Here is a 15,714-nt window from a genome sequence, read left to right as displayed (position 1 = left end):
GTAGCCCAGTGGTTCCCAAACACTGTGGGTGGAGGACACATTTTTATGGCCCCCTTTATTTTTTGTTTCCTACATTTTGTTTTTAATTATTATTATTATTATCTCAAAAACATTTTCAAAAATCATTCCCAAGTAAAAGCAACAATTATTGTCATGAATTAGTAATTTTCAGTGATTTCATGAAGAATAAAAAGAAAAAGAAAAGACAAATCGAAGAAATTCCATAAATTTGAAAACGTTTAAGAAGTAGTGAAAATAGCCGATCTACAAGCTCACAACACAGCGCAAAGCGACGCGTTGTGAGCTTGTAGATCTGCTAGTTTCACTAGTTTGGGTCCTGGGCAAACGTCTAATCTCTCTTTTGGGTCTTGGGCTAAAAAGTTTGGGAACCACTGGTGTACTAGCTATGTATACCTAGCCTGGCAGTGGCTAATAAGCCAGACTAATATCACACAACACTGTCGCGGTATATTAGTCTGGGCTGGCTCCACTTGGATTTCATTTCCCGGGGGGCGGGTTCAAACATTTTCTCTTTGACGCAATTGGTCAGAGCTACTGTCAGTCAAAGGTCTCAAGCATTGAACGTCACTGTACCAAAGCCCGCCCATATTGCATACCGTGTCCCGATTGGCCCGACCTGTTCTCGGTTGTAGGAAAGAGGCGTGCTACTGAGCCTCGCCAGACCCTAATCCGCTGGCAGGCAATTTTGTTTTTGCCAACGGCTGATTCGGTCTGGTTTATTAACCAGGCTAATGTATACCACCTGAGTTCATTTGACTCTGGGAGTGTACCAATGGAACCAAATGGACCTGTAAGGGTCCATTTGTACACTCAGAGTTTTATTAACACTGTATACACGACGTCACTGTAAGTGAGCATGCAAGAGGGGCTTATTGTCTGTATCAGCTGAGAACGGGGAGTCTATCCCCGTTAATGCACTAGACCAGAGGTTCCCAACCACTGGTACGTGTACCTGTGCTGGTACGCGGGACATGTCCCACTAACTGGTACGCGAGAAGGGAGAAGCGAGAAGTTTTCCCGACCATGAATCTATAACCGTGCGTCACCAGGATCAATGATATGGTCAATGAGCGACCGCAACGCACCCCCGCCCCCCCCCCCCCACCCCCCAGCCATGCCGGTCCGCGAACATTTTATGAACTGTCAGCCGGTCCGTGGAAATAGATTGGGAGGTTGGGAGGGTTGGGAACCCCTGCACTAGACCCCTGGGAGATGGATTGCTGAGGCGGAGCCGAGCGCCACACCTACCAATACCATCAGCTCCCTTCACAATACAATCCTTGACCTTGTGATCCAAAGGCGAGCGATCTATACCGACTGAGCTACCCATATATGCTACTGCAGTCTCTTGTCAAAGGCAGAGGATCCCTTTCACAAATATATTATAACTATCAAAAAGTAACTCTAGTAACTCTGTCATTTCCCGACCCTTTCGGACGTGGGGCGGCTTGCCGGAACCGGGCCGGCGCCCTGGCCGCGTTCCTGTGGGTCTGGAACTTCCGGGGACCCCCCCGGGGACTCCCACACAGAGTTGCACCACTCACTTCACACGGGTATGATTTTTTAAGAATACTGTATATTTAGACAACAATTCTGGACATTCATTTCAAACCCATTCCATCTGTGCTGTTAAATAAACCGATGAGGCATCACTGGTTTCCATGGCAACTCTTGTGGAAGGCATAGTGGTCTTTCAACGCCTCCTGTAGTCTATCTGCCGTCTTATAGATGCAGGGTTTGGAATTAACGTCAGAGCATATTGTAATTGCACGAACACAACTAAATAAAATGTAATTGGAATCACCAGTACCTTTACCAGGGTATAGGTGTGCTGAGCACGAAGGCTCGTTTTCAGCAACGCTCTGCATTACAGACAGACAGACAGACAGACAGACAGACAGACAGACAGACAGACAGACAGACAGACAGACAGACAGACAGACAGACAGACAGACAGACAGACAGACAGACAGACAGACAGACAGACAGACAGACAGACAGACAGACAGACAGACAGACAGACAGACAGACACACACACACACACACACACACACACACAGCCTTCTAAATCTGTAGTTCTCTTTCAAGATTTTTTCAACAATGTTCAAAAACAACAGATGTACAAGTTCACAACAAAGTGACAACGCAAAAGGCTAAAATGACACAGACCTGGGAACTGTCCAGTACGACCACAGTCTTATACTGTAGCCTACTACTGGCAACGATTTAACGATTTAAATGTGTCTGCATTGCATTGAACATTGGAACATTTGTATTTCTGTTTGGCCTTTTAGCCTTCGTACGCACACATTCGGAAAAAAATTACAAATGTCCATACATTTTCAGAAATAGCAGATCTACAAGCGTACACAACACACAAGTGTTGTAAGCTTGTTCTAGTTCTAGATCAACTATTTCCGCTATTTTTGAAAACTGAAAATGTATGGCTATTTTTTTCGGGGTGCACACGTTTATCCGACACACCAAAAGTCCAACATGCGCAAATCACCAGTAGCTCCCGCCATGCGTTGGTCCGACATGTGCGTTGCGTCGTGCTTGCGGTTAGGGTTAATTAGGGTTTGGGGTGTCGGGCTATTAGTATGTCAGAACTTATGCCTGTACCCCATTTTTCAACATGGAAACATTTGACGACGAAAAATAATTGCGATTAGCTCAAAGAATTGCGATTAGGCGAGTATGTAACAATTGTGACAGGCCTATAGTTGGGGGTGCCTTGCTCAAGGACATTTCAGCGGTATTGGGTGGAGCAGGGGGTAAGCGGTGGGTTCCATCACTTCCCCAAACCACACACCTTCCTGCTGAGGTTAATCCATGTTTTGGTTGAGCTTCCTGCTCTGGTGAGGTTGAGAGACACGTGTCACCATGCAAATGCCCCCGTCACCACCTCCAACTCCCTCCCTCCTCCCTCCCTCCCTCCCTCCCCCCTCCCTCCTCCCTCCCTCCCTGTCGCCACACACCAACACCCTCTCCGCCCCTATTTTCAAACAAATCTTGAAAATAAGTGAACATTACGGTACGTCCCTCCCTGGCACAAAACACATTTTCAGGAGAGTGGTCCCTAGCTGGCCATGAAACATTTGGAGAACCACATCTCAATACCTATTCCATCACTTTGTGTGCGCGTGTGTAAGTGTGCATGCATGAGTGCGTGCGTGCGTGCGTCAGAGGAAGCTGGATTGCGCTTGTTTACAGCTGTGGAGGACGTGGCTGTTTAAATGGGGTTTGAGAAGAGCCTCTTCTCTCTCAATTACTGTCTATCAGCTCTCCCAGCGGGGGGGGGGGACCACTGGCAGCAGGAGGAGAGGGGGAGGAGGGGAGCACAGGAAGGAGGCCCAGGCATTCTATCCTTATCGTATCTTGTTGGGTTTTACAAGCGGCCTGGGGGAACCGTGCCCACATACTGTGTGCGGTATAGTTCTGATCAACCCCCCGGTCTATGTGCCATAAAGCACTTGTTTGCAACACCTTAGGTTTGACCCTGGTTCATGACCTTTGTTGCCTATGCTCTCAATGTCCTGCCCAACAACTTAAACACTACGTGTTAGACTTGGTAAACTGGACCCGATTCGGCCTTGTACAGTACTGGACTATTATTTTGGCTAATGTTCCTCCCAGAATATGGATGCTGGGGTTCAAGTGGTTAAACCCTATTGTATGCTTCTTTGTTGGACAGTGTGATGCCAAAATAGCAGTTCTTTTTGTTATTTTATTTGAGTTATTTATTTTAATTGTGCTAGATATATCCAATATAGATATGGACGCATTTTTACATTATAATAACAAAATGGGGGTTGGGTCCGGAAAGCCTTATTTAAAAAGTATCTATGACACAATCTAGCGCTCTTTAACCACTTGAGCCCTATAGCAACCCTATTCTGGGGGGAACATTCTCCTAAAATAGCTGATCATAAAATATTTATATAGCTTGCACATCTGCAATGTTCAGCAAAGAGACTCGGTCTGTGTACGGGGGGAGTGCACCAAGTACAGTGCCAGCTGCATGTCCGTTTTTACTAAGAATAGACGGTATATACAGTATGCGTTAAGAAGCTCCAAATGACTTCAAAACGATTCCTTTTCTTTGTTTTAAACGGAGCACCATCTTCTCTCACGAGAGCAGGCGGATGGATGCGTGGGCTGATGCGTCGTTTTGCCACTGAGCCCTACCCTCCCCACCCCCGATACCCCGGCCCCCCTCCAGGAATGTTGACTCACTCACACACGCACGCACACACACACACACACACGTTCCTCTTCGGTTAAAATGTACATCCCCCGTAACCACCCACCCTCCAGCGCGAGGAAATCGCAATCTTATTCTCCTCATCTGTCATCGTTTAAAGGCAAACGTCGATCACGCCCTCACAAACGCGTGCATGCGCACACACACACACACACACACACACACACACACACACACACACACACACACACACACACACACACACACACACACACACACACACACACACACACACACACACACACACACACACACACACACACACACACACACACACACAACAGGGGCTAGAAGAGCGATCTCTTGCTCCTTTGCGGAGTCTATTATTAGATCTTCAGCCCAGAGACAAACTAATCAGCGAGGCTGCATGACAGGAGGCGCTGACGTTGGCTGCACAGCGTGCGCAGAGCAGCGCGCCGGCCGGCGATGCTCTGCGCGCACACACACACACACACACACACGCGAGCACACACACACACACAATCATTATCAACCAGGAGGAGGAAATGCCACCGGGAGGGAGCCCGGCCCGGCGGAAGTCCCACACTGTCTGTCTATTGGGCTGATGTAAAAGAGGAGGCTGTTGCGTGTGTGTGTGTGCGTGTGTGTGTGTGTGCGCGTGCGTGCCTGCCTGCGTGCGTGCGTGTGTGTGCGTGCGTGCGTGTGTGCGTGTCATTCTGTAGCCTACCGTTTTTATTTCAAGGACCCAGTTTGACGTATTAGATCAAGGCTTAATAATATATTTGTTTGAATCTCTGGGACGCCAATCCACACTTAAAAAAATCCTGCGTGTTCAGTTGACTCTGAGAGTGTATGAATACGACCAAATGGACCCGTACGGGTCCACATGGTCCCATTCCCACACTCTCCGAGTTACAGACCAGTAATTGACAATTTGTAAAGGAGGCCTTGTCCATAGCCCTCCTTGAGCAAGGCACTACATCTCCTGTTGGATTTTTGGAACACTATCATCTCTGTATGTTGCTGTATGTTCTCTGCAGTGGTGGATAAAGTACTCACATGTTTTACTTAACAACTTAAGCAAAAGTATCAAAATTGCAATGTAGAAGTAAAAGTCTGGATATTCTAAATTTACAAAAGTATTATTGAAATAATATACTTAAAGTACCACAAGTAGAAAGTACTCGTTATGCAGAATGTCCCATAGATATTTTTGAAAATAGCAGATCTACAAATAATTGTAGTGGAGTAAAACTACAATATTTGCCTCTGAAATGTAGTAAGTAATGTAAGTAAAAGTAGGCCTACTGAAAGTTTGACATGCTTATTAAAGTACAAATAACAAAATTGTACTTAAGTACAGTAATTAAGTAAATGTACTTGGTTACTTTCCACCACTGTATGTTGGTACCATACCTGTATTTATTATGATTGTTTTTTGTCTGCATCTGTGCTGCCTGTTCGCTCTCTGTCCGTGGTACTGCCATGACAACTGAATGTCCCTCAGGGGATCAGTAAAGGTCCATCAATCTACTGTTGCTTTAATCGGTTTATCTGTCGTTTTATGTTTTTATAATGCTTTGGGCCTGTTTTAGATCTCACTTGTGAAAGAGGTTTTTCCATTCCACGTGACTTCCTCTAATAAAAGCTTTATTCCTTTATATGTCATAGCTAAACACCTGTCTTACGTTTGCGTACTACTATTGTGTATTGTTTTTGAGGTGCATTTGACTCCTATTCATATTTACGTTCAGACAGACAACAGGACAACAGAGGAGGAGATTGTATGCTTGCATCAGTGCAGTGGTCACTGAAAACGTCACAGTGAAGTGATCTCAGATATAGATTTTTTTTACTCAACCAAGAGATGCTACTGCACTGCACTGCAAAAAGAGTGTAAAAGGTCAAATAAAGAATCCATTTTGATTCCATTTGTAGACTCTCAGTTACATTAACTCTCAGGATTTTACTTGTGAGCAGGTGCCGTCATTGTCCACAGCCCTCCCTACAGATTTGAATAAAATACAAATTGTTACGAGACAAAGGGCGGTTTTGCGTGGAGCTGATGATCTGACAAAGTGATAATGGGAGCAACGATGTCAGTGCCCTCAGCACCTCCAATTATTATACTGCTGAATTGTTTCATTTATAACCTCACATTTCATCCAAATGCTACGGGACAGAGAGATGGCCTCAAAGACAAGAGGAAGTGAGAGACAAACGTAAAATGTAAATAGTTCCAGTGAAGAAATGTTCTTAGATGGGTTTTAATATAGTCCAGCTAAAAGAGCGGGTAAGGTTGTGTAAGGTTTAGCTTTTGATGCATTGCATGTATGGTTCTCAAGTTTTATTTCCCCTTTTTTTTAACCCATTAAGACCTCAGGCTGATTCAAAAAATGTCTTCTGAAAAACCTATGTTGCCAAATCAGTGGTTATCAAACCATTTCATTACAAGGACCCCCAAAATTATATAGTGGGCCTATCTTGCTACGGACCCCCATCTCAAAATATCTCATTCCAGGGACCTCCAGAAGCAAACATTTGAGTAAAGAAAAGCTTTGCTTTAAAAATATATCAAACATTTGCAGAAATGCTCACTATTTTTTTTTTAATGGCAGATTCTACAAGCTCATATGAGCTTGTATATTATCTGCTATTTTTGAATAGTCAAAATATAAAATATCATTAAAATAAGTAGATAAAATGATTGTGGCACTATATTAAGTAATTTAGCTGGGGATATCCCTGGTAGGCTGGTACTATGTATGGGCTGTCAAGGACAGAAAGTATTTTTTTGCCACTCAGTAGGCGTTCCCGCATAACTTCCGGGTATGGTGATGATGTCACGTGCATACTCTCTATACGAATAGATACCAATACTATATATATATATATATATATATATATACACTAAAATGACAGGGGGTGGGGAGAGAGAGAGAGAGTGGAGAAACTGAAAAATATCCAAGGTCACGAGAAAACAGCTGGGTTTCACAAAAAGCCAGAACTACACTTTGAATTCCAGTCATCACACGAATTCATGTTATGCACAGAAATAGGCTACATCACAAACACACATTTTTCACAATACTCTTACGCCTCCAAAGTTAAATAATCGTGTATGCCTGATGGTCAAAAAACATTGCGCCATTAATTAAATTGTTTGGGAGCTTAAAACCAGCGTGTGGATGTTTTAATTAACCTTCTGTTTGGTTCTTGCCTTGATGTCCAGCACCTGTCCTAAATACAGCTACTCATTTAGATGATGTCCAGCACCTGTCCTAAATACAGCTACTCGTGTAGATGATGTCCAGCACCTGTCCTAAATACAGCTACTCGTTTAGATGATGTCCAGCACCTGTCCTAAATACAGCTACTCATTTAGATGATGTCCAGCACCTGTCCTAAATACAGCTACTCGTTTAGATGATGTCCAGCACCTGTCCTAAATACAGCTACTCATTTAGATGATGTCCAGCACCTGTCCTAAATACAGCTACTCGTTTAGATGATGTCCAGCACCTGTCCTAAATACAGCTACTCGTTTAGATGATGTCCAGCACCTGTCCTAAATACAGCTACTCGTTTAGATGATGTCCAGCACCTGTCCTAAATACAGCTACTCATTTAGATGTGCACACTCTTTGAACAGTGTCAAAGTCCTGACATCAAAGCCATGTCCTCTGGGTCATAAAGACATGTAAACAAGAAAATAGCAAGGTCTGAGGAATAGACCAATGGCAGAATGTTGAGTGTGATGCTGATCCCCAATTTTGGAAAGTCCTAGACGTCAGAAAGAGAGGAACAAATATGCCACAAAGGCATACAAATCAAAGTCCAGTCACTCAAGGTGGAAACGGGCTTTATTTAAATATCAAAACACATTTTGATTTAAATTTACAAATTTTGAATAAAATTCCCCCTTGAATAAACTTTTGTCTAGTTTTAGTTGACTAAACATTATACGATTTTATTTAAATTTTCGTTAAATCACTCAATATAAGAACCGTTCTAAAAATGACAAAAATATGGTCCAGGCATTTTGCCCAAGCATATATCGAAGCCTGAACATTACAAATGTATCCAAAGAAGCTGAAAATACAAGCACGCCTACAAATCTCAGACTGTGTCAAAAACGATACTGGCAGAATGCCCGGACTTATTTTATTACATTTTTGGAAGACAGCTCTTATATTAAGAATATATTTTAGTAGTAAATGATTGGGACGATTTCCTTATGGCCCGGGGGCGGGGGGTGTGCTTGTGACGTCAGACTACACACGTGACGCGCATTGATGCAACAATACGATAGGAAGTATGGTGGCAGCGGTGGCCGAACGGTTTGCGGAGCGGTCTTGATACCGGAAGGTCGCCAGTTCGTATCCCCGGACCGGCACGTTAGAATTACCACCGCTGAAGTGCCCTTGAGCAAGGCATTGAACCACTACCATGAAATGTTCTATGAGCAGGGCCTGGCTGTAAACAAGTATCTGATGCTTAGTCCAGTTACCCTGGGTAAATATAGTAACTTTGCTTTGCTTTGCTTTGTACTACTTTAATGCAGTGCAATGTTTGTCTTTTCAGGAGTTATATAATGTTTTGTTTGATACAATTTTATGTAACCACGCTTTTACGATGGTGGATCTTGAGTCCCTGGCAGTTTACACTTTACAGGAAGGTGCTACATCTAATGCCTAGTTCATGTTCGGTGCCCACCCATCCTAAATCAGGTGGTCAGATGGGTGGGCCGCGTGGATCAATGGAACTAACGTAGTATACTTTAGGATTCCAGTTCCTATTTTAAGTTTCGGTATCACAATGAAAACTAATTTCTCAAGGTTTTACAGAAAAGAATAGCGTCCATGACATGTCTTCTTTACGTTGTTTGTTCTTAGCAGCCGAGGCGAGAGAACGCGGGGGCATATGCACTAGATCCCTGGGCACAGGTCTCCACAAGGGCAGGTCAGGTTGTGGCCTACTGGTGGCGCTAAAATAGGCCAATGTGAAAAGGGTTTGTTCTTATGCCTTTGATGGCAATTGGATGATTTGAGGCATTTTGTTCCAAAAATGTGTTTCGCAAAACTCCACCTGATGGTGGTGCTATAACAGGCCAATGTGAAAAGGGTGGGATATATTCGTCAGCCTAGTAAGAAAGTGTGTGAAAGATTTCACGTAAATTGCACGCTACGTTCATGATTTGAGGTAATATCAAAAAATGTTTTTTACAAAAGTCGGCCTCCTGGTGGCGTAGGTCAAAGGTTTGTCCTTGACGTCTAGGGAGTGTGCATGCAACGTTTCACGCAGATCGGTGCAGTTATAGGTAATAAAATGTGAAAAGCTGCCTCATGGTGGTGCTATAACAGGCCGCTCTGGAAAATGTGGGGCAGAGGTTCATCGTTGGCTTCCAGGGAGTGTGTGTGCAAAGTTTGGCATCGACCGGATTAACGGTGCTGGAGATTAGCTGGTAACGGACGGAAGGACGGACGGACGGACGGACACACACAAACACGGACGGAGCCTTCGGCCTGGTGGAGACAAATACTCTCTCCCCATGCCTTCGGCCTGGTGGAGACAATAAATCAAGGTAAACACGAGGTAATACGTCAAATGCATCTAGGATACATTTGTAAACCAAGAACGTCTAAACAGTATAATATCAAAACATAAATTATAATCTGTACATTGAAACTACAGTACACTACAGGATAGCAGGTCTGCAAATGAATCTGGCATCTGTTAGGCATTGCATAAGCCTGCAAGGTCGTCAAGGCAAGTGCTACGAGGCTACTTACCACACGACTTGCACAACTTGCTGCACCCAAGCTATGAAACCCATACACAGAGTTGCCAGCACCTGCACAACCATGACCTTCCAGGCCGAAGTTCAGTGTTCTATAGTCTCTAATATTAATGTTATATTATCAATAAAATCGTAATGTTTTGCCAATCAATTGTGGGGGAATTGCAATATCCTCATGGCCAACCAATGGGCCCCCGGCCACAGGTATCGCTGCCCTAATTTATGCTCCGTTGTACGACAAAGAATACATTGGGCTTTCCAAGTTCAAACCTGTTAAGTATACAGGGATGCATGAAATTACGAGCTCCACTTTCCTCTTACAAGAAAAGGCACTAATTGCTTGTACACAGTACGAGGTGGTGTTAGAAAAGTTACTTTGCCATTAACCCATTCAGGCCTGACGTCGAAATTTAAAAAAAAAAGTTTTCTAAATCATGACAATTTTCTGAAAGATTTGAGGCACATTTTAATGATTTTTCAAAAATAGCAGATCTACAAGTTCATAGCGCGCCACTCGGTGGCGCGCTATGAACTTGTAGATCTGCTATTTTTCAATAGCTAAATTATAACAATGTTTAAAACACCAAAAGGGGTTCCCGCCCAAAATGGGTTAATGGTTAATGTGGTTAAACGCTAACGTGACATGGATGCGTTCCAGGTCTCAATGGATTAAACATTGTACATTTAATTTAGGTCGTGTAAACTGGCCAGTAAAAGTACCGATCTCCGAGATGGAGATAGTCAAACAAGTTTTATCCTTGCCATTCTGCCCTAGATGACTACTTCCAACACTGTCATTCCCAGCACAGTTTCTGCGTCTATTTCGGCCTCAGAAATCAGGCCAAAGAGAGCATTACGGCTCAGAGAAGAGTTTGTCTGCCCTGCTCAAGTTATAGGGCTTCATTCTCTACTTCTTAACCTCAATATCTTCTTCTTCATCTTCTTCTCCACCAGCAAGTGCATATTTTGCATTTAGGTTCATGTGAAATAATGTAACCTCAGTTGTGTTATTATTTTGGACTGGGGTGTATTGTCTATTCATTGTTAATGTGTATATAAAAAGCAGATATCCACAGACTGCAGAGGCAGAGGAGCACATGTACTGTAAATTCACCGGCTCCCACTAACAAAGAGCGTACTACAGACCTGTAAATCGCCTAACTTTTTTTTTCTTTTTTAAAAAAAAGATAAAAAAAGATCATTTGTTTTTTGCTTTTCTGAGGGAGAGAGAGATGGGGGAGCAAAGGTCGTCATAAACGGTTTTCGAACATGCAAAGCGCTGTCAGGCCAGAGCCTTTGGCATGCACTTGGACCACTAGGCCAGCAGGCGCCCCCCAAAAATCGACTAACTTTATTTAGCAACAAAGTAACTAAGCAACATGTCGGGCACGAGAAAGAGGAATAGTAAACTACCACCCGCCACCCGGCGTTGGTCACATCTCAGAGGAAGACAACAGCAGCAGCACAGACTGCAGAAGGTTACATTTATATTCCGTTCTCTATTCTAGTATGAGCCTATATATGGTAAGATAATATTAGCCTATTCTCTGACGTCATAGGCTTCATGTCCTCTTTATACTTCCCTCTAGTGAGTCAGGTGCGTACATTGGTGGACATTGCTCTCTGTGATACAGTTTGTATGTTCCATTTAATTTGCCCTTCCATGATCCATCTGAAACTGTCCAAAGAATCTGTGACATGTGTCTGATTTGTCAATTTGAAGGTGTGTGGTAGACTGGTAGTAGTAGTACTGTAGTACCGGTAATAATAATATAATATATATCCTAGTGCAGTGATTATCAACGTGGGGTCCAGGGTCTTTAAGGCAGTTAGTTCTCTAACCTTTTCGGGTAAAGGACCCCCAAATTAATATGTAATTTGACTGAGGACACCCATCTGAAAATGAATTGTGCCAAGGACCCCCGCAGAAGAGAACATTTTCTATATTTATATATATTATTTATTTTATAAATGCCAAAATAGACGATGTACAAGGACTTGTAGATCTGCTATTTTTAAATAGCAAACATATAAATGGATAAAGTGGTTAAAATGATTGTGATGCTATTATTAACTACCTTTGCTGGGGACCCCCTCCCCGGACCCCACTTTGAGAACCATGCTTTAAGGAGAGTAGACTGTAGGTTACAGCCAGGTTAAGGCAGGTCTGTAACTCTGAGAGTGTACTGAGAATCTACAATGTAAATTGGGTCTCAAAGATGAAGCATCTTCATCACACATAGGGGGGTTCTTGAAATTGAAAGGGTTCAGAATCAGAAACACTGATCTAGTATGCATGCTGATGCTGTGCTTTCAAAACGTTAAATAAATAGGCCCTCTGAGCCTGTGTGGGGATGTTGTATCAACAATACAAGCCCTATCAGTGTAGTGTTAATAAAAGCTATTAGAATGCAACGATCTGGCTTCGATTTGAGGCTCATGGCGTGACCGGTGTCTGCAGCTATTTTTAGCCCGCCGTGAAGATGCGCGGAGACAGCCCATAGCCCGTAGGGACGGTACTGCTGTGATTGGACAGTTGGTTGCCAAGCCTCCGCTGACGCGAAACAACGTTTCAAGCTTATGCAGTGGTTCTCAAAGTGGGGTCCGGGGACCCCCGGGGGGCCTTGAGGAGGGTGGTTCCAGGGGGTCCCCGGCGAAATTAGCTAATATAGAATCAAAATCTAGTTATCTATTCTGGAGTTTTGATTGATTGAAATGTGTATTCACACAAATTTCACAGTATGTAGAATGGGTACATTTCAATGGGCTGCTACACTACAGGTCAATACAAAAACTGCTACGAGGATGAAACCAGAAAAAAAGCACTAAATCTTGTTTACATCAGGGTCTTCCAAAACAAATTGTGTTATTTATTTACTTTCTTATGAAGTATGAAGTTTGATGCTAGATGCGTTGTGAGCTTGTAGAAGCCTTGAGCTTGAAAATAAATAAATAACACAAATCTTGAATGGGGATCCCTGGCACAAAATATTTTCAGATGGGGGTTTGTGGCCCCAAATTCATATTCAGTTTGGGGCGCTCTTGACATGAAAGCCACTGCCATAGACTATAGCCGGTAAAACAATAAGAACACCAAGATAATATAAATAAATGACAAATAACCTACAACATTTTTTGAGGAAACAAGACGAGATACAGAGAGGCTCTGGTACTTAAATGACCCCTATATGCAAGCTGACCGTCTCTAATACATTACAACCTGTGGTTGCCCGTGACAACCCATGTTATCCAATCACAGCGCGAGGCGGCCGTCCGCCCTCCCGCCCGGCTATGGGATGTGATCGCCAACGATCAATGACGTCCCGTGCTACGCAAAAACAAACGGAGGGGATTCACCTCCTCACAGAACAGGAGGAGAGGACCATTAAAAAACCGCGACACGTTCCAACGTGCGCACTGTTTTATACATTTAAAACAAAGGCTACAACTGTAATGTAAATGGCAACAACTGTAAAATAATGTGTAAAACGGACTTTAATGAACGAGTTACGAGTATAGTGGGTGATTGAGCAACTGTGAACAAGCTGTCGTGTTTGTTTTAATGAGCAAATGTTCGCTTGCCGACAAGAGCACCTTGTATTTCTTGTCGGCAAGCAACGCAGCTGGTACAAATAAAGAAAACCACACTAATACCGGTAATTACACACTACCATACTCATACTCTGCTCTATGAGTCATCATCAGCCGGGCTGCTGCTCTAGTCTCATAAGAGAACCCAAACCCTGCCTCTATAATAACTTAACAATTTTGAAATGACCACAAATGTGCCAAAACAAATGTAAATATAAAATAAACATATTGCGAAAGAGTCATAATAATTGTATCACTTTAACTGAATTTCAGAAATCGTAGGATATTCCTGACCACGAACGTGCAAAACAATGTATTAATAAAATAACAATTAAAGCAAGCGAGAGAATATAAAATAATTTGCTCACTTTAACCACATTTCAGAAATCGAATATCTATTCATGACCACAAACTTGCAATGCAATAAACATAATAAAGCGAGAGAATAATAAGAATAAAAAAAACTCAACTATTTGTACAGGTGCTGGAGGCACAGGTCGAGGCACTCCCCTTCCACCTCGTCCTCCGACAGCAGGTCCGACAGAGGGCGCATCGGCAGCGGGTCGTTCTCCTGCAGAGGTGGCCTCATCTCCCGGAGGAAGAGCTCCAGGAACCTCCGGAAGGTTTTCTCCTCTGCTGCAGAGCCGGCCATCGCTTCTCATTTCCCGGGACGAGACGAAAAGAAAAGCCCGGTTCCAGAAGACTAGAGAGAGAGAGTGTTACTGTAGGCTACTGAGTACTGACACTTTGAAAGAGAGGGGGGAGGGGGGAGGAGAGAGAGAGAGAGAGAGAGAGAGAGAGAGAGAGAGAGAGAGAGAGAGAGAGAGAGAGAGAGAGCTGCTCTGCTGCTGGGAAAAGCTGCTGGAGACGGAGTTGTTCTCCACCACTCTGCGCCGGCTCGTGAACGCGCCGCGCGTCCGAGAGAGAGAGAGGGGGTAGAGTGGGCGGATGGAGGTCGACTGACAGGGTTTTACAGGCTATTTTTGCTCAAATAAAGCCTAAAACCACATCTGGAGCAGCATTTTATATAAATAATAAATGTGTACTCCTGTAGGCCGGTAACAGGACAACTCACCCCTTTTCCGTTTTCCTCCCGGAATATTCCCCAGTGAGGGGTGGGAGGCTGGATGGCAGACGGCTGTGGAACTTAAAGGACAACATAACAGGCCTACTACAGCTCTCAAACCTTTTCATGTCAAGGACCCCCAAATTGATATTTGGTGGTCCAAATGTATAATTATGTTGATATTGATCAGACGCCCTTCTGGAAGATCAGAACACAATGCATCGTGAGGCGAAGTGTGAGCTTGTAAATCGGCTATTTACAAGCACTGCAACAGGCTATTTTTGATAGTGGTAAAACCACTTATCTGGCACAGCATAACCATACTCCAGAGCGCCACAACACGACTGCTCACTGCTCTAATGCAGAGGACACATTTCACATTAGCCTATACAGTACAAATGTAGGCCTAAAGTGCTAATTCAATTCAATACCTAACGTGTTTGCTTTTTTTGCAGGTCTTAATTGCATTTCTGAGACTGTGCAGGATTGTATTTGATTTTCTCATCCCCTTGTTTTTGTGTGTTACTGTTTTGTTGTGCTTTTTTCCTAATAAAGCTGATTTCTTTTCTCCCCATTTTATAGTAAAATAATAGATGCATTTTACTACTTAGAAAAGCAATGTAGATCTGATATAGGCCTATTATTATTTATTTTCATCACCATCTTTCACACGGTTATCCATGATGGAGAGCGGTTTGTGGTGTGTGTATGTGTGTGTGTGTGTGTGTGATGGCTAAATGTGGTGACCAAATGACCTTTCCACACAATTTCTACTTCCACTTCCAATGGGCGGATTACCATGCAACTTGCTGAGTGAGTAATTCAACGAAGTGCACCCGTCCATGGGGGATGGTCCCTACTGATTTAGGTGAGCCAATGGCACTGGTGGAAAAATAACTCAGATTTTTACTGAAGTAAAAAATACCATGGAGCGTTAATGGCTATAGTCACTAAGCCACATACTAAATATAGGCGCCGATGGCTTTTTTGGGGTGCTTCTTAAACCTGTT

The 15,714-nt window shown here is 43.5% G+C and overlaps 1 protein-coding gene across 1 annotated transcript in view; it reads right to left on the bottom strand.

Moving 5' to 3' along the window:
* ppm1e (protein phosphatase, Mg2+/Mn2+ dependent, 1E) overlaps window positions 1–14,299 on the bottom strand; it is a 26,935-nt gene extending 12,636 nt beyond the window's left edge. Inside the window, exons 1-2 of the mRNA XM_079509036.1 lie at window positions 14,118–14,299; window positions 13,642–13,670 (exon numbers count right to left, since the gene is read on the bottom strand). Coding sequence (XP_079365162.1) covers window positions 13,642–13,670; window positions 14,118–14,290 — 202 coding nt within the window. The 5' untranslated portion in view covers window positions 14,291–14,299. The remainder of the gene's footprint in view (window positions 1–13,641; window positions 13,671–14,117) is intronic.
* Window positions 14,300–15,714: the final 1,415 nt, after the last annotated feature.

The sequence above is a fragment of the Electrona antarctica genome, assembly GCF_951216825.1.
Source record: "Electrona antarctica genome assembly, chromosome: 8".
Taxonomy (NCBI): domain Eukaryota; kingdom Metazoa; phylum Chordata; class Actinopteri; order Myctophiformes; family Myctophidae; genus Electrona; species Electrona antarctica.
The sequence above is the reverse complement of the archived record's forward strand: the minus strand, read 5'-3'. Positions and strand labels throughout refer to the sequence as shown.